The 20,065-nt window shown below is 41.9% G+C and overlaps 1 protein-coding gene across 2 annotated transcripts in view; it reads left to right on the forward strand.

Annotated features, from left to right (window-relative positions):
• Window positions 1-8,254, forward strand: part of Tulp4 (tubby like protein 4) — a 318,210-nt gene extending 309,956 nt beyond the window's left edge. For both annotated transcript variants that reach the window (XM_023712238.1, XM_023712239.1), the window contains 2 exons: window positions 1,246-3,827; window positions 5,965-8,254. In XM_023712238.1, the coding sequence (XP_023568006.1) occupies window positions 1,246-3,827; window positions 5,965-6,081 (2,699 nt within the window). In that variant the 3' untranslated portion in view covers window positions 6,082-8,254. The remainder of the gene's footprint in view (window positions 1-1,245; window positions 3,828-5,964) is intronic.
• Window positions 8,255-20,065: the final 11,811 nt, after the last annotated feature.

Consider the following 20,065-nt stretch of genomic DNA (forward strand, 5'->3'; position numbering starts at 1 on the left):
TTTTTTTTTTTTAATGTGTTGCCAGTTACTAGACCCAGAGATACTCAATTACTCACCCACTGAGTTACACCCTTAGCCCCTTTTATTTTGAGACAAAGTCTTGCTAAATTGCACAGGTTGGCCTTGAACTTGTGATCTTTCCTTAGCCTCCTGAACATTTGGGGTTACAGATGTGTACCACCATGACTGATTTGTGGGCTTCACTTTTGTTAGGCCAGAATTCATTCTAGCATTCTGATACTAGGTCAGCCAACCTGTTGGATCTTGTTTCCAGCCCAACTTCTAGTTATTACATGACTGTTATCACCATGCTTCAGGCAGTTTCCTCGTGAACAGGAGCCACAGTGGCTCAGTGAGTCTAAGGGAGCCAAGCTGGCAGGGTGTTTGGTGGGCACTTTCACCAGACAGCAGCTCTGAGCTCCTGTTTGCAGATAACTGTTCACATGCATGTTTCATGAGATTCCCATCGTAAGGGAGTATTCATAGGGATTTATTCACCGTAACTCTACTTACATTGTTCAAAATGCTATGAAGCAAATAAATTAGGAAATTGTCCTTCACTTAAAAGGCACATTTGTTGGAGGATTGTTACTGTTTTTCTACTATATTTTACATGATTCTGTAGAAACTGAATTTAAATATGGATTTCAGATGCACATCTGTTGTGATACTTTCCATGTCAGTCAATTCATAATTATAGATAAACCTGCTTGGAAGCTCAAACACTGAGTCTTGAGTGGAGTCCTGTATTGTACTGTTGTCCTTTTCTTGCATAAAAAGGTGGACTACCATTAAGTAGCATCAGTACAAAAAAGTTATTATTTGTGTGATATCATTCAGGTATAAAGTATCAAATTCACATTCAAACCTGTTCATTGAAAAGCTCTGACAGTTCCCTTGGCCTATAAATAGTGAGCAAGCTACCCAGAAGACCCACCACCACCACCAATTTCCTATGTATCTTCCTAGAAATACTAGAGATGGTTTGTGAATGGCACACCTTTCAATGTGCAAGCTTGTGTTTGAAATTTTAATTTCCTCTATATCTCTTTGACTCTGCTTCATGGTATCTATTTCTTTCCTGTATTGCTCAGAATGGCACACCTTTCACCAGGCGATCATATCTCAGTCTCTAGCAATTGCATTCTACATGCAAAGGGTGAGATGAGTCCAGATCTAATGCTTATACTGACCCAATGTCTTGACACTATTTGCAAGTAGTTCCTTTTTCTAATTTCTTTCCAGTGACAGGAGCATCTGGTGTCCCTGAGAATAACCCACCTTGTACTGTGAACATCCCTATTGCACCGATCCACAGCTCTGCTCAAGCTATTTCCCCCACACAGAATATAGGGCTGGTGCAGTCCCTGCTGGCCAATCAGAATGTGCAGCTAGATGTCCTGACCAATCAGACAACAGCTATGGGAGCATCAGAACATATAGGTGACAACGTGACCCAGTACCCAGTACCCAACAGGTACTCCAACCCTGGACAGGTGATTTTTGGAGGTATGGAAATGGGCCGCATCATTCAGAACCCTCCTCAGTTGCCCTTGCCGCCGCCGCCACCACCACCACCACCACCACCTCCACCACCACCACCACCACCACCACCACCTCTACCACTACCACTACCACCACCACCACCACAGGGGGTCATGCAGCTGGCTGTGGTGGACCATGGAGACCGAGAGCATGAGCACTTGCAGAAGCCAGCCAAGGCCCTGCGGCCAGTGCCTCAGCTAGCAGCTGAGGGAGACGCAGTAGTCTTCAGTGCCCCCCAGGAGGTTCAGATGACAAAAATGAACCCCCCACCCCCCTACCCAGGAACCATTCCTGCTGCCCCAACTACTGCTGCACCCCCACCGCCGCTGCCACCACCTCAGCCCCCAGTGGATGTGTGCCTGAAGAAGAGTGACTTCTCCCTCTACCCCACATCAGCACATTACCAGCCTCCCCTGGGCTACGAGAGGATCACCACGTTTGACAGTAGTGGCAATGTGGAGGAGGTGTGCCGGCCTCGTACTCGAATGCTCTGCTCCCAGAACACCTATACCCTTCCTGGTCCAGGTAGCTCAGCCACCTTGAGGCTTACAGCCACTGAGAAGAAGGTCTCCCAGCCCTGCACCAGTGCTACCCTGAACCGCCTGACTGTCCCTCGCTACTCCATCCCCACAGGGGACCCACCCCCATATCCTGAGATTGCTGGCCAGCTGGCCCAGGGGCGGGGCACTGTCCAGAGACTGGATAGCAGCCTCATCCATGCCACCCTGCGGAGAAACAATCGTGAGGTTGCTCTCAAAATGGCCCAGCTGGCTGACAGCTCCCGGGTGCCTCTGCAGCCACTGGCCAAGCCCAAGGGTGGCCCTGGTGGAGCTGTAGCACAGCTCCCAGCACGGCCCCCACCAACCCTATATACCTGCAGCCAGTGTAGTGGTGCAGGGCCCAGCCCACAGTCAGGAACTATCTTGGCCCATGCTGTCAGCACCTCCCCACTGGCTTCCCAGTCCTCCTACAGTCTCCTGAACCCACCTGACAATACCCGCGACCGTACTGACTATGTAAACTCAGCCTTCACAGAAGATGAGGCTTTGTCCCAGCACTGTCAGCTTGAGAAACCCTTGAGGCACCCCATGCTGCCTGAAGCTTCTGTCACCATGAAGCGACCTCCCCCTTACCAGTGGGACCCTGTGCTGGGCGAGGACGTTTGGGTTCCCCAGGAAAGGACAGCACAGCCTGCAGTGCCCAACCCTTTGAAACTGCCCCCTCTGATTCTAGGGCAGGGCCAGCATCTGGATGTGGCCCGGGTACCTTTTGTCTCTCCCAAGTCTCCCACCAGCCCTACTGCCACTTTCCAGACAGGCTATGGGATGGGAGTGCCATATCCAGGAAGCTATAACAACCCCCCTTTGCCTGGAATACAGGCTCCCTGCTCCCCCAAAGATGCCCTGTCCCCACCACAGTTTGCACAACAGGAGTCTGCTGTCGTCCTTCAGCCAGCATACCCGCCTAGCCTCTCCTATTGCACCTTGCCCCCCATGTACCCAGGAAGCAGCACATGCTCCAGTTTACAGCTGCCACCTATCGCCTTGCACCCATGGAGTTCCTACAACACCTGCCCACCCATGCAGAACCCCCAGGGCACTCTCCCATCAAAGCCCCACTTGGTGGTGGAAAAGCCCCTCGTGTCCCCACCACCAGCTGACCTCCAAAGCCACATGGGCACTGAGGTAATGGTAGAGACTACAGACAACTTCCAAGAAGTCCTTTCCCTGACAGAAAGCCCGGTCCCCCAACGGACAGAAAAGTTTGGAAAGAAAAACCGAAAGCGCCTGGATAGCCGAGCAGAGGAAGGAAATGTTCAGGCCATCACTGAGGGCAAAGTAAAGAAAGAGGCTAGGACTTTGAGTGACTTTAATTCTCTCATCTCCAGTCCCCGCCTGGGAAGAGAGAAAAAAAAAGTAAAGAGTCAGAAAGACCAACTGAAGTCAAAGAAGTTGAACAAAACAAACGAATTCCAGGACAGCTCAGAGAGTGAGCCTGAGCTCTTCATCAGTGGGGATGAGCTGATGAACCAGAACCAAGGCAGCAAGAAGGGGTGGAAGAGCAAGAGAAACCTGCGGACAGCCAGTGAACTGGAAGAGTTCAAGTGCCGCAAAGCCAGCGAGAAGGAAGATGGGCGGCTGGGTAGCCAGGGGTTTGTGTATGTCATGGCCAACAAGCAGCCTCTGTGGAATGAGGCCACACAGGTGTACCAACTGGATTTTGGAGGGCGGGTGACCCAAGAATCAACCAAGAACTTCCAGATCGAGTTGGAAGGGCGGCAGGTAAGGAATTTGTAGCACTGTAACCGCTGGGTAAAGGATATCAGTGCTTTTGGCTCCTTGGGAGCATGTGTTAAAAGGCCAAGCCAGGAAGGAAAACAGCAAGTATCTCCTAGGTGGAACCAGTTGGGTTTATAATATATCCATTGTAGTCTTTATGTGTTTGTTCCATATACAAGATATACAAGACATATATATATACACATATATGTATATATATGTGTGTGTGTCTGTGCGTGCATGTGTGTGTGTGTATGACTTGTAAAGAAAACTTATTCCACCCCTCATGGCATGTGCTCTCTCAGACACTGGAGCTTTCCAGCCTTTGTGGGGGTTTTTTGTTTGTTTGTTTTTTGTTTGTTTGTTTCCTGATTCAAAAAAGACTATCAGATATGCAGAGAACATATTTATACTCCTCCTTACTGATGTTTCCTTTGGAAGCATCATATATTGCCTTCTTCCTAAGGAACCATCTCATTGGTTGTGCTGTCTGCTTCCATCAGGGGCCAGCAGGTCTGGTCACCTCTTTTCCTACCTTGTTTTCTGTTTGTATCTCCTCTGCCCCCTCCAGTCATGTGATTCTATCTGAAAGAACTGATCCCTGCTCAGCTGTGCACTGCTTTTGTCTGAGGAATGTTAGTTTCTTTCCTCCCCTTCCATCCCTATACATAAAACCCCATGAACTTCTCTTCCCCAGTTTCCTTAAAGCAGTCTTCATTGGTGATTATGTTATGCTAATAAGTAGGATTCACACGTTTAGTTAGTATGGCTGTTTTTCACAGACACACTAATTTCTTAGTTTTTGTTTGCTTGTTGCTTACTTCTGTATACTTACTACTAAATTATTCCCTCGGCTCTCTAACAGAAGGTAAGTTTTCTCTGGATACAGGTGTGCATAGTGGGTGAGTTGTCAGTTGTCCCTACTCTAGTTTGTATGGCTACTTAATTCTGCTGCATAAATTCCCTCTTTGCTGTGCTAGAAATTCCATTTTAAAATAAATTCTCATTTTTTTTTAAAGTTTGTTGGGGTTTTTTTGTTTTGTATTTTAGTAAGGGTCTACAGGGTCTCACTACGTAAATTGGACTTATAGTGATCCACCTGTGTTCAGCCTCCCAAGAGCTGGGATTCACAGGTGTGCGCCATCTCAGCATGCCCCAGGGGTGAGGCCGGCACGGCACGCTGGGGATGGAACCCTGGCCACTGCATCTGCCTCAACAGGCACTTTAATCCGCTGAGCTATTTGGCTGGCCCTGTTCTCTCATTTTTAAATTCACATTTCAATTATTGCACTTGTCAACATTTATCAAGTACCTTCTATGTACCTGGCAGTCTTCTAAGCCAATAGTGGGCAGAACTGTGGCCCGTGGTGCACTTTGGCCTATTGCTTCTGTTGGTAAATAGTTTTTTTGAAAGATAACCCTGCTCATTCACTTAAGTATGTTATCTAGAGCTACTTTGACCTGCTACTAACAGACTTGAGTGGGTATGACAAAGACTATATGACCTACAAAGCCTACAAGTTTCAATATTTACGTAAAGTATTATTTTTACTATTATTTGTAGAAAACTTGCCAACTCTTACTCTAAGTGAGAAATTATAGCCGTGAATAAAACAAGGTTGTCACTGCCATGATGGAGCTCCCAAAAGTAAGAGAAAGACCACAAATGAATCAGGATATATCCTACAGCATAATGTTGTAAACTCATATCCTGTGGCTACAGAAAGTAGTGAGATCACAAGTGAGGCAGGGTGAGGTGATTGTGCTGTCTGGGTAAGGGGTTGGAGGAGCCTTCTCTGAGGCAGAAACATTGTACAGTTTCACTTGATACTTCTCTGAAGGTTTTTAGCCTGTGGAGTCTCCTTTTCTTCTCTGTCTTTTATGAAGAACCCACTTCATTGCCCTGTAGAGTTCCCTGAATTCTGTTTATTGCTTCTCTTTTCATTGTTTCACAAGTTCCTCTGTAATTTCCTTCAAAGTTGTTAGATTAAAAGCTTGATCATATTTAGTCTTTTTGTTAGCAAAACTATCTCACAGGTTGTGCTGTCCGCTTCCATCAGGAGCTGGCAGGTCTGGTGACCTATTTCCCACCTTGTTTTCCTCTTGTGCTTTGTTCCTCACCTCCCACCACCACCACCAGGTGATGCAGTTTGGGCGGATTGACGACAATGCGTACATTCTAGACTTCCAGTACCCCTTCTCAGCTGTGCAGGCCTTTGCAGTTGCCCTGGCCAATGTGACTCAGCGCCTCAAATGAAGAGACTGGTGTGGGAGGAGAAGCCAAGGAGCCCTTCAAGAAGAATCCATGTGGCCAGATGCCCAGGAAGACCAGAGACAACATTGCAACTGGATGAGCCCATGAGGCCAAGAAGAGGCGCACTGACCATTAGGCGTGGTTGTTTATTTGATTATCCTTATGGTCTGTCTTTCTTTTCTTCTTTCAGCAGAATGGCATTTAGAAGCCAAGGGTGTCTAGTGTCTTGTTCTTTCAGGAAATATATCTTGGCTGTGGAATGTTCTACTGAGTTTGCTTCTCAGCAACCAGGACAAGGGCCTTTGGAGAGAAGACAGACTGCCTTCTAGCCTGCTGTTCTTTTAGAAGGAGTATGCATTAGTGTTCATTCTCTACAACATCTTGTCTGTTTTCAGTAGTACACAACAAAAACAACCAAAGCCCAAAGATTCAGGTTGTCTTGAGGAGGGCAGCATTTAATTCTCATACTTTATGCTACCTCCCAAAGGTGATTTGGCAAATGAAGGGCCATTGGGCAAATGCACTGTTTGACCAATGAGAATAGAATCTGTATAGGGGTACTGTCTTCAGGATAAGTGTGATTTGGTTATCAGTGGTGTCTGGGAAGGGCTCATGAGTGAGGAGGTGTAGATAGGCACTGCAAATACCTGGGTGATTCAGTAGTATGATTTGTATAAGGGCCACACTCCTCTTCCAAAGATGTTCATGTTGGAAGACTACTGGTTTCATCAGTGTGTCTCATAGGATCAGTGATGATTGTTCAGTAAGATCAACTTACTGAAGAAGGTAAGACATAATAATGGAAAGATCCCAGCCTAGGGTAGGTCTAGGGATTTTCTCAGTGTGGTAGTCAGTCACTAGATACCCCACTTGCTAAAAACAGCCTCTGTTCTCTTTATCTCATTTATTGTTTAATATGGAATACATTATTGTAAATGTGATCTCTCCCATTGGGTGTCATTGTTCCATCCTTCTCCAAAGTGTGGGTCTGACTTGTATTAAAAACACTCCTTTCTTCCTATTGGTTACATTTAAATTCAAATGACCAGAAATATTTTTCATCAAGAAATATAATCCACCAAATTTTTAGACACTTAACAGGTGTTAAAATATAGGTGTATGGTCAAATATTTGATTGAACTTCTAAGGAAAAAAAAAAGAGCTGTTTATTAACTCTACATACTGTTCACTGAGGAAATAAGCCACTGGGAAAACATTGTTAAAATTATTAAACTTAAGACATTTGGTTAAATTTTGTCTGATGCTTTTAACTTCCTATATTTGTTTAAAAATTAGGGAAGAAAGTGGCCCATTCATTTCTCAAAGCAAAACGACACCACTCTCCATTCTTTCCAAACAAGACCTTTGGAAAAAATACAGACTGCCTTCTAGCCTGATGTCATGGCTATACTGACAAGTTTTTAAATATGGTACAGTCTATATCCCATCTAATAACAGAGTTTTCCACTTTATAATGAAAAATATTGGACCTAGTTGTTCATTGAGTTGGCAGTTAGGTGGAGTTTCAGTTTGATTGGCTTTGGGATCTCCAGAAAATGTGCTTCAGTGAAGCATATTTCTAGGTGTATCTGGGTAGGTCATAAAGGCATAGCCTGGGGGTCTGTGTGTAGTCCCTTGCCCCTTTCTCACTGACACTTTTTCTTTGCTCCTTCTGAAAACTAAACAGCTTTGCTCTGCCACACCCTTCTGCTATGATGTCTCTGTCTTTGGAGCTAGCCCATCATGTATTAAAACTGTGAGCAGATTAAACCTCTCCTTTAAGTTTTGACTGTTGGGTATTGTGTGTCAGCAATGAGAAAGCTGATTATTACAGTGAATAAATTCTTTCACAAATTAGCAATTTATTCAAAATTATCTAATTCATTCTTACATGAGTTTCTGTAGCTTGATATGATGTCTCAGTGCTTATTAGTTGTGCAATAAGTTATAGCCTGTTTTGGAAATAATTTAAATGTGATTTCTCTGTTTTGTTGTCCAAGAGATGATATTTATCTTGCTTTTCATAATATTCTTAGAAATTATTTTGTTACTATGTATTGGTGAGTTATGCCCATTTTATTATTTATTTAGAAAAATAGTACCTTTGTACTACTTTGTAATGACTTATTTGGTAGCAGTATATTTTGCTGCAAGAAATAAACAGGATATGATATGATGTTTTTGCTGGATAATTTGTAACTTTTTATAATTGGGAAAATCCTATTAATCTTTTAAAAGTAATTTTTAATTTTGTGGAATTGATTGTATGCAACAGAGAATATTTCTTTGAGATAGCTTATCCTAAAATAATATTTTCCTTACTTTGAAAAATGTTTTTAATAAAAAATAAAGGGTAATAGGAAATGAGAAAGGGAGAGCTGTTAGAGAAGAGTAGCAAAGGAAAGAACTATTAAGAAATAAGCTTCAGTTTCTTAGTTCTGATTAGTGTTTAAGCTATAAAGACCACCAAAGAGTATATTTTAGAACTTCTCTCTATAAGAACAAATACAGGGGGAATCTGTTCTCCAAAGACTTTCCTCACAGGCACGTCTGTCCCTGCAGCAGCTGCCAGCCCCCTCCACCCACCCAGGCTGAGGAAGCATAAGTCGTACCTGCAGGCCAGGCAGGAGCTACGGCTGCAGCAGATGTGATACGGTGCTTTCCAAGTGAAGGTCGTAGTTGTACTTGTTTTAGAAATTCCATTCAGTCAGTTTCAGTTGATTAAGTACTACTAAAGTTAGGACTTTAGTAGAATTCTAAGTACATGTTGTTTATTAAAACCAATTTGTAAGTGTCAGGATACCTCATTGACCTGCTAAATTAAAAAACATTAGTCCAGTGAAGAAAAATGGATTATGTAAAGACTTTTGGAAGGAAATGGTATATTAACAAACATAAAAATCAATTTTGAATTTGTTTAGCTCTAACTTGATGAAACCAAAGGTGTCATGGTTATGTGCACAAAAATACCCAGTGAATGTATATCCTGAGAAAAATTGGGACCAAAGAAGCAAAAAGCTCTGAAAGCTCTAATGGCAGTGTAAATCACACACGTTAGCAGGTGGATATTTTTCATCTATAGCTGTTGCTCCCACATCAGGTGCCCCACACAGACATGTAGAAACATGTAATTTTCATTCTATCAGCACAGCAAATCTGGAGGCCCCAGCATTGAGCCTGTACTGCCCTACATTTAGAGGGTGACAAATCCGTGGGGCTGTCAGACTTCTGTCTTCATCAATAAATTACAAGACATGTATGGACAATCTCAACTCCTTTTCAGCTCCAATAGCCCAGGAATTTGGGATTGAACAGTTTGATCTTCCCACTTCAGAAGCGGAGAAAATATGTTCTAAAACATTTGTCTTTTTATAGAGAATTTCTTTTCCTGAGTCTATGAGCTGTCTACTGAATATAAACCAGTGCACTTAACATAGCAGCTTAAGAAAAGCATTTGGATTCATGCTTGTTCTTGAAAAATTACACAAAAGCATGGATTCTAAGCAAGACAAGTCTCTATGAGTGTGCCCTTCTCAGTGGCTGTCCTTGAGAACAGACAAAATAAGTGCCCATTTGCCTTCAAACCCTGCGGGTGGATTCAGAGAGAATAGAGGAGTATAAACATAGGTGGACTTGCTATCTTTACTGTTTCAAGTGTCACACTGCCTTTAGATTCAAAAGGTTGAAGGAACTTGTGAAAAAAGAACACATAATGTCTCTGTGTGAGCTGCAGATCACTTGTCTGGTTGTAAACAAAGTTAGCTGAGACAGAACATGTCAGAAATGTCATTTGAGTTCCTAGGAGTTTGTACACAAACACAACTCAGAACTCTGCACCATTTGTGTGTTTCCTTATCTCTGGCTGTTAAACTCAAGGGTTGTGGCATATTTTGTTTCCATTTTCTTTGGCTTTGTGCAATTTTCTTGTAACTTTACTTGTACCTGTATATTCTGTTTACAAATTCTTTTTAAAGGAAGGGATAGAATTCTAAGATCTCATTTATTGTAGATAAAAATTTTTTTCGTGTTGTAGAAAAGCATGGAATATGCGTGAAAAAGGCACTGTATTATTTACCAAAGGGGTATTGTTTTTGCATTTGTTTATAAATGCATTATTTTGGTACTGTAAATTTGGACATAATTTTTTTAGTTTATTACTACTGGCACTTTTTCTTCTTTCCTTCCTTCCTACCTCTGTCTTTTATCTCTTGTTCCCTTCTTTCTTTCCCCTCCCATAAGTGTGCAGTGCAGGTGCACAGGTCCCAGACCACACAAAACCACCAGCATGTTTTGTCTAGACCTTGAGAGTGGTGTACACATCTTTGTGTACTTAAGTTCTTCTAATTCTTTTTTAACATTCTGCTTTGTTTCACTTTCCAAACAAGATCTGTTGAGATTCCCAACTGCATTTCAATGATCTATCCCTTATTTGCCCCTCTTCTTATGTATTTTGTATATTTAAATGTGCAGAAGGTATTCTAGAAGGAATTAATGGTTTGCATTCACAATGATGTGATTTGTCCAACATATTTTGTTTTTATAATTGAGATGGTTTAATCTTATTTTTTCTTTGATGATTTAAAATTGTAAGAGTTGTCCAGCTATTGCTTAATAAAATTTTGCAGATCAAAAAATCAGTTGCTCATGTGCAGAATTCAGATGTGGATCTTGAGTGCTTTGAGAAGAAATCACCTCACACCACTGACCTGACCATTTGCTTCACGGGTCTCTTGGAAACTGCCAGCTGTTATTTGAGACTTAACGGGACCCTCTCATTGTGTGTTTCACTTTGCGAGGTCAGAAATTGTTTTGCCTTGTTGATGAATTGATTTGAATTAGTTTTTTTTTTTTTAAAGATCTTGATTGAGAATGCACTCAAAAGATCTGAGGTGCTAAATATATTAACACCTTCTTTGTTACTTCATAGGAAATGTCATAAAACCAAATTTAAAGCAATTCAGCTATAAAGTGCTAATAGAACTGTTAATTGTTACTACTAATGAGTGCTTGCAAGTTTCCTTTCCCTTGCAGTTACCTGTGGCCGCAGAAAACTGATACATCCTAAACGTATGTATCTGTAAGCATTTTATGTTTATATTTACAGAACTACCCCTTTGGTCTCCTTCAGCAATAAAAATATGTCTTGATTAGGATTTTAGGAGACAAAAGGACCCAAACCACTGTCAACTCCCAACAAATTCTAATTATAAAGTGTTTTTAATTAATTGTAAGATTATAAATTTGTGATAATAATTACACATGGCTAACTCCTTTGAATCTTGTACAAGAAAATGTATCTCATTTTACTATGAAAGCTCCTGAGCATTGAGCATATTCTTTACATCTTCATCACTAGTAGCAAAGGAGACATGCCAAAATCAAGTTTTCTGCTAACCGCCATTCCCTTCACAAACAAAACACACTAATAGTTTTTACCTGGGGCTACCAGAAATGCCCACGTCTAGGATTGTCATCTCCACCAAGCCTGTGTTCAGTTTTGGGACAGTGTTTACAGAAGTGACTTAAATTTAAAGCCCTGGTAAAAGAATTTAGCAAATCCTTAATCCTCCTCAAACTTTTTTGTGAGAGATACAGTCTATTTTTATTGTATTTTTTTATTGTTTTCCTGGTAGCATAAAAAAAGGGGGGGGGAATCCGTTTTACTTTCCTGTCCTAGCCAAAAAAATTCAGTGTACAAACAACTGCTTCATAGAGACTACATTGCAGTTTTCCAAGGAGGTAGAAATACTAATCATAGCTAAATTTACGTCTGTTATGAAGCAGATCCCTTTCGCTCCCTTTGCGCAGAAAATTGGAGCATTGAGAGGTTAAAATAATTTCTCGATTCCATAGGCAAAAACCAATCCTGACACCAGACATGCCATGCATGCCTATAATCTCAGCATTTGGGAAGTAAGGCAGGATTGTGAGTTTGGGGTCAGGCTGTGACACACAGTGATAACCTGTCAGAAGAAAACAGAACAATTCCAATATAGAATCTAAGATTTCTAGGTCACTTTGCTGAATAGACAGATCCAATACATTTCCAGCTTCTCACTCTAGTTAGCAATGATTGGTCTCTAACGAGCTATGAGTTATTTAGTCATCCTGCAGGCAAAGAATATTGTAGATGGGCCCTCGCCCCCCTCCTCAGCTCAGATTTGAGTACTCAGTTTAGTACTTTCACATGTTTAAAAGACTGACCATTTGGCTCATACTGTATTACCCAAACAACACAAAAGCACAGATCTGTGTGAATTTGTTTCTTTGCATAATTTCAAAATAGTTGTCCACTGTCCTAAAGAAACTATTGATGGGCAGAACAGGTTCATTTCTTGGATCTACTACTTGGAGCTTCTATTAAACATATCTAGAGCAAGGTCCATGGTGCCCTGCCTTTTTTATCCCTTTTGTTTCCTTTTGGGCTTGCTGCTTCATTACTTCTCTCCACCAGATGTGTTGTTGTGCTATAGCAGACATTAATGCCACCTCTTGGTGCTTCTTTCAAAGGATTGTGAACCTTCAATGAAGTTTTGAGACTTTCCTTTAAAACAACATTGGAGTAAGCTCTTGAGAAGATCACAGAACTATAAAGGAGAAATTACTGTTTGAGCTAAAAAGAAATGTTTGAAGAATTTGTTAAACTTTAGCTATCTTTAAATCAGTGTCCAAGCACCTTGCAAAGTATTTGTTTTTCCTCTTTGTAGTGTGGACTCTTAGTGCCTTCTCTCAGGTTAGTGTTAATCAGAAATTGAAGTGTCCCATTTGCCATTTAGTGCATGTTCCATTGCAGGCATTTACTAAGCCAGTGATTTTGCAACCTTTTCGCTGTATGTGTACCCCATTCCCTAAAAGAGAGAGAGCAGTTTAGACGATCAGGGCTGTCTGCAGATTGGTGCCCCAAACTGTATTTTTTGTTTGTTTGGTGTTTTGTTGTTTTGTTTTATTTTGTTTTGTTTTGTTTTGTATTTTAAGGAAGGGTCTACAGGGTGTTCAGGCTCTTACTACTAGATCAGACTTGTAGTGATCTGCCTGTTTACAGCCTCCCAAGAGCTGGGATTACAGGTGTGTGCCACCATGCCCAGTCTCAAATGCCATCTCAGTGCGCCCCGGGGGCAGGGCCCATACAGCAGGCCCAGGGATCAAACCCCCAGCCCCTGCATCTGCTTGCAGGCACTTTAATCCACTGAGCTATTTTGCTGGCCCTTACAAACTGTTAATCATGTTGTCATCGCTTGGTAATGCAGCCATGCCCACCCTGAAAACCTTAGTGTATGGAAAGAGCCAGGTGCTTCCTCTTTATCTCTCCTCTCCAAAATAAACAGTGACCAGTCACATTCTGTGCAAGGAATGAAGGTCACTGTGGTCTCTTGTTGCATCCTTTAGCCATTTCAAGTGGTCTGTGATTATAAGTTCAAGCATAGTGTAGGAAATTTAGAAAGACCCTTTCTCAAAATTTAAAAATAAGGATTAGAGTTGTAGCTCAATGCAAAGGCCATGAGTTCAATCCCTAGTACCCCATGCCCAAGTTTGTGCTTTGGCACAGTAGTGTAGTTTATTTTCTTTTTTTTCGGAACCAGGGATTAAACTCATGCCCTTACACTTGCCAGGGAAGCGCTTATTCCACTGAGCTGTCTCCCCGGCCCCTAATGTAGTTTATTTTCTTCTCAGGTCTAGTGTAACTGAAACTGCGACTTTTTTTAAAATGTATTTGGTACAAGGTGTCACTACGCAATTCAGACTTGTAGTGATCCTCCTGTTTTCACCCTCCCCAGTGCTGGGATTACAGGCATGTGCCACTAACCTGGGTCTCAGGGACTGGCTCAGCACATCCAGGGGAGAGGCCAGCACAGCATGTGGTGCTGGGGATTGAACCTTGGTCCCTGCACTTGCCTAAGCAGGCACTTAGTCTGCTGAGCTTTCTTGCCTGCCCTGAAACTGCAACTGTTACAGTGTCACCTTTTTTTTCTCTGTAGTAGAAAGGCAGCCCAAACACTATAGAGTAAATGCTGTACAAACATGATTCCTGCAGTATAAGGGTTGCTCTCAAGTAATGAATTTCTTTCTGTGCTCAAGCCTATGAGGTCCTCTCACTCCTCTCTACCTTTTCAAGTACCTGCTACTGACTGTAGGAAGCTCTTAAGTCCTAGGAGTAATGTTTATTACCTATCTTAGGATTTTTGATTCCTTTGTTGAAAACCCAGAAAGAAAACACTTCTCTGATGAAGACCACAATCTTCTTTCATCCATTAGAATAGGCCTGATTTCCAATAGTAATGAGAGAGGGCTCCTGTGGTAACCCCAGACCTGGGAATTTGAAAAGAGAAAATTTCTGAGTGCCGCAGTGTCGAGTTTATTGAGCTCTCAGGATCTGTGTGGTCTTGGGCGCTTGTATTTAATCTCAGCAACCTCCTCCCCATCGACTCTCTGTCCTGCCCCACGCATGGGGTTCACGAAGCTCCCTCTGCTTCCAGGACTTTCCCTCCCTTGGGATGACCTAGTGACAGTGACCGTTATCTTTGCTTTTATACTCATGCTTCACATGGATTCTAGTGTAGATTTATTTGTATAATCCAACCTGAATTCCAGGGAAATGACAGGAAAGAAGGTATATTAGCCTTTAGGCAGACCAAGCCTCATTTTTCACAAATACCCTCCGGGAAGAGATGAGTCAAACTAGACTAACCCAAACTGTGTGTGTGTGTGTGTGTGTGTGTGTGTGTGTGTGTGTGTAACAGAAGGGATTGGACCCAAGGACTTGCATTGAGCTACATCTCCAGCCCTCCTACCTTTTTGCAAACAGGATTATGCTAAATTGTCCACACTCCCATGTCAACCTCTTGAGCCCATCATATTGCACAGACATTCTCCATTCCTGGAATGTCACTTCTATCTAGAGTCTGCCTGCAAGTTATCTAGAAGCAGTGACATCCCAGCTCTTCTCTCTATCCCTGACCAGATGATCCCTACAGTATCCCTGTTCTACACAGCTATACCATGGCATGGGATATCCAGCTGTGTCCTTGGCTGTGCTAGCCCAGCCTACCTTTATTCTTAATGTTTTTCATAATGTTTCAGGGAAATTCCAACTTTTCATTCTGAAGGTTTAATACTTGAGTATGTCCAAACAAACTAATAAGAGATTGATAGGAGAAAAGGCATATAAAACTGAAAGGCTAAGTAAAACAGGACATGGAAACATACACTTAATAATCCCAGCTTCCTGGGAAGCTGAGGCAAGAACATCACTTAACCCCTCATACTCAAGGCTAGCTTGGAAAATGTATGGATTCTCTTTCTTTAAAAAATAAAAGTAAGTAGGACCAGATGATTGAAGCTCAAGAACTATCTTCATAGGAGATAGGGAATTGGGAGCTAAAGACAATTTTAGAGGGGCTGGAGAGATGGCTGAGTGGAATAAGCGCTTCCCTGACAAGCACAAGGGCCTGAGTTCAATCCCCAGTTCTGCTAAAAAAAAAAAAAAAAACTTCTCAGTGTTCAGAAGTTTATATTTGTAATCTCATGGATAATTATTGGGATTCTAGTGAGTTCATTCCAGTCTACCTCTTCCAGTGCAACCCATGGTGAAAGTAAAGAAACTGTGGTGTATTAGTAGTTACAGAGAGCCAAGGGGCCCTAAGTCCAGCTACAATGATGGCTATCTGGTGCAAAGGGCTTGACCCATGGCTGAACATGGATTTTATTTATTCATGAAGAAAGGAGTGGCTTGAGGATGAGTAACTGAGGATGGTGAGAAGTAGGTTAGTGCCATGAGCTGGGATAGTTAGGAGGCTTGAAGTTTCCTCTGCAGAATGGGGAGAGAAGGATAAGGAAAACAGTAATCTGGATAACAATAACAATAGAGATGTAACTAATGTGGGGTTGGTGCTTTAGCTCTGATGTGTAATCTTTCAAGCCTCAGAAGTCATAGCCTCTATCTAGAAGCTTGGATGCCATCCAACAGCTTGGAGCACTGGCTCTTTATCCAGCCTGTCCTGACTCACACAGGAAACAACAGGGGGTCCAGGGAAAGACTGCCTGTTGTCTTCGAAGATGCACATCTGCACCTCAACTGGACTGATAGGCATTGTTTAAAGCTAATTGTAGGGATAAGGAAAGGTCCTAGCAAGCTCTGTACATACAACTACATGGAAGTAGGGCCAGGAGTTGCCCAGGTGATCCTCCACAGAATCGTAAATTATTTTTAGGGAATTGAAGGGAATAGAAATTTCTTTATTCTGTAGTCTTGATTCTCAGCCCCTTCTCCAGTATTTTTCCTGGTCATTGGGATTTTATCACAATTGTTTTCTCTCTGGAAAGGGAGCTTCCTTTGGATATGGTATCTTCAGGGAGGGCCCATCCATAAGCATGGGGAGAAAACTGATTAAAAAGAATGAGAGTCCCTGGTTCTGAGCCTGATGGTCCAGTTTAACGTGTCAAGAGTATCGTTTTCTGAACCCCAATAATGTGGATCTCTCAAAATTATACTTGAAAAAAGTGCTTTATCTTTGCAGAACAAAACTATTTGAAAACCAACCAGATAGGAGTGCATGAATACCAAGGGACTAGTCTGTGTATCCCAGTACAATACTTTCTAAATCATTAGTAAGTACATTGTAGGAACAGCAAAAAATAATGCAATTAACTAAGGGGTTTTTGTTTGTTTTCATCTGAATGCCAGAACATAGGAATGCATGACCATTGTAGTGTCCAAAAATAAACCAATGGTAAAAATTACATCAGCAACCCAACGCATAACAGTGAGCTGGACAAAATGAGAAAAGTACATCCTTGTGACAGTGATAAACCCCTCTTGCCAAACCTTTTTGGGTGGAAGAGGTGGGGCTCAGAGTGTACTATCCCCAAACAGAATTTTGACATTTGAGATAACAATAGAGAAGTCACCCTCCTCCCTCCCCCTCCCCTAAAGCAGGTTGTGGTGAACCCTAGCTACCTTTTACTGAAGCAAGTCACAGACCCTCATGACCCAGGGGCCATGGAGAGATAGGAAGTCAGGGAGCTTATTGTTAGCCTGCTACCAAAATTGTGTGACCTTAATAGGTCACCTTACCTTCTCTGGCTTCATTTTGTTCAGCTAAAAAATGCTGTTGCAGGCCAGCTGAATAACTCAGCAGATTATAAAGTGCCTGCAAGCAGGTGCAGAGGCCAGGGGTTCAAGCCTTGGGCCTGCTGTGCTAGCCCCGCCCCCTGTGGCATGCTGAAATGGCGGTTGAGACTGGGCATGGTGGTGTGTGCCTGTAATCCCAGCACTTGGGAGGCTCTGAACAGGAGAACCATTATGAGTCAAATGTAGTGAGACCCTGAACACCCTGTAAACCCTTCCCTAAAATACAGAAAAAAAAAAAAAATACTATTGAACTAAAAATTTCCAAGCACCGATGTTCCATCCATCCATGTTCCATTCATCCCTAGTAACTGCACTGATGAAAACAAGCTCCCTGTAACTGTAGAATTTTCCAGAAATCTCACTATGCTAACATACAATAGGTCACCACAGAGGATAGTGTAGTGCACTGTTACTAATTTTTTTACTATTATGTAAGAACATTAATCAAAGGAATAAGATTTTAAAAATTAGACTGGATGCTTCAAATTCCCAACTATAAGATTCTGTGCTTCTCTGGATTGAACTGAAAAAGCAAACCTCTTCTCTCCCCTTCCCCTCCCTTGCCCTTCCCCTCTCTTCATCTCCCCCCCCCCCAGTGACTGAATCCAGAGCTGTTTCAAACTACATCCCAACTACCTTCAATGTGATCTGTCATTGCCTACTGAGTAGCTGGAGTTAACAGCCTGCACCACTATATCTAGTGCCTCCTCTTCTGAAATAAACTACCTAAATAAACTATCTACAGTCAGGTAGACAAGAGATCCTTGCTTGAGTCTAAAATATGTTTGCTGGACAGCAAAGAAGCAGAATTCTTTTGGTTTGACTCAATATACAGTGATACTTTGATTCACTAATACTTCTGTTTGCAAACAATTCATTTCTTAAAAGCATTAAGCAAAATTTTGTTTCCACTTGAAAATTCCACATCAGGTGACAAACACAACCTCAGGCTCCAAAATCATTAAACTAGTTTGTAAACTGAGATACCAATTGTACATTATGAAGCTCAGGCTCATTGAAACAAATGATCTCTAGCGTTTTTACAACCAATCAAGAATCAAATATTAAATTTGTAATTCTACCAATTTAAATATAGTCTTTCCCAAAACAAGTGAAATTGAATATTTTAGTCTCATTCTAACATAGCTCATCTCCATCCTTAATATTTTGAGATTTCTACCTCATGTTTTATTGGAAACCCTAAACATCTTTCATTCAATTTGGGGACAAGAACCACTTGAGGTCAGCCAAATGTTTATCTGGTTTAAAGCCAGTGGATTACACGGATGGCATACTGAGGTCTCTGCTCACGGGGTGCCAGGGAGATAGCTTTGTGGCATAAGCACAAGTGCAAAGTCCCCAGCTTAGTCCCTAGTACTGGGAAAAAAAAAAATTTACACTCTGCTCATAGATGGTTGGGAGGTCATAACAAAAATGTCATAACTCTGGCGGAGTAAGTGATTTACAAAATAAAATACTTTTCTGAACCCTTGCAAAAGACTTAACATTTGAGTTGCCAGAAATAAGGTCTCAAGAATCATGTGATTTGAAAGCAAATAATGTATCCTGAAAGCCCATATTGGCTGATGAGATGATAGGCAAAACAGCTAAGATAACAGAAAGAAATGATTCCTGACTGGGCTTCCCTGGGAGGTGGCCCAACCCCTAGTTAGGACCTCCACTGGAAAGTCATAACACTAGGCCCTTGAAAGGTGCAACCAGAGAGATGCTTAATGACTGCACATTGGTTCCAGTAGGACAGCCCAGGGCGTAGATTGCCTGAAATGACACGGAGATATTTTTTACTTCCCTTTAGAGGAAATTAACAAGATGCAAACAAAAATCTATCAAGACCTTGCTATAGAAAGAGTATAGACCATGTCTTTTAGGTTCTGGCAGAGACCAAAGGCAGGCAAGGAGAGGAAACTTCACACTGTACCCTGCTTGAAAGCTGCTAACTGGAAGGCAATATGGCATCCCTTGGGGTGGTTAGAGGAGCATATCTGCTTTTGTCTGGTTCATCCTGAGTTGAAAGTGAGAATAAAAATTAACAAGGTTGTGCTTAAGTCCTGACCAACTGAGGCCATTTGTTAGAGGGATTTTTATCGGCGTTTCTGGATTGTTACTAGAAATAACAGTCTTCCTACAAGTCTGACTTACAAAAGGCTGGCATCCTGGGCTGGTGGCTGCACATTGTAAGTCCGAATTATAGTCTTATATATGGCCTGGCCATTTACCATTTGTATATTCAGTCTCTAATTTTAGGCAAACTTAGGTCCTGTCTCAGCTACTCAAATTATTCTTAGGAATGTCTCATACCATCTTGGTTTCAAGCAAAACAAGAAACAACATAGGTTTTTATAGAGATAAAAAAAAAATCATCTGCTTTTGTGGTCAGTTATCCTCTTAGTCCTATCTGGGGCTGTTGAGACACAGGCCTCGGGAGGAGTGACTGTCAGACCCTAGTCAACGCAAGTCAGAGGCCTCTCAAGCCAAAAGGGCAGAAGTACTTTAAAGGTACAAATACCAGCTCCCAGAACAGTTTCCAGTGATTAGAAAGTGCCAGCCCATAAATCTTGATAAATATTTGTGGTATAAATACAATGCAAGGAGAATTGCATCTCTTTCTCCTGTGGGCAAATTTACTCATTGGTAAAGTTTATATTTCTGTAAAGTAATTAGTTAACACACTTTTAAAAATCCTTAACTACATTATATAGCAGGATATCTTGATAAATTCACAACTTAATAAAAGCCAAGAGTACAGCAATTAACCACTAAGAAGAATATATGCAGTGTATTATTTGTTGAAACTGTACTTTCGATTTGATTTGAAACTGTCTCATTGCTATATGTTTA

The sequence above is a fragment of the Octodon degus genome, unplaced genomic scaffold, assembly GCF_000260255.1.
Source record: "Octodon degus isolate 3935 unplaced genomic scaffold, OctDeg1.0 scaffold00024, whole genome shotgun sequence".
Taxonomy (NCBI): domain Eukaryota; kingdom Metazoa; phylum Chordata; class Mammalia; order Rodentia; family Octodontidae; genus Octodon; species Octodon degus.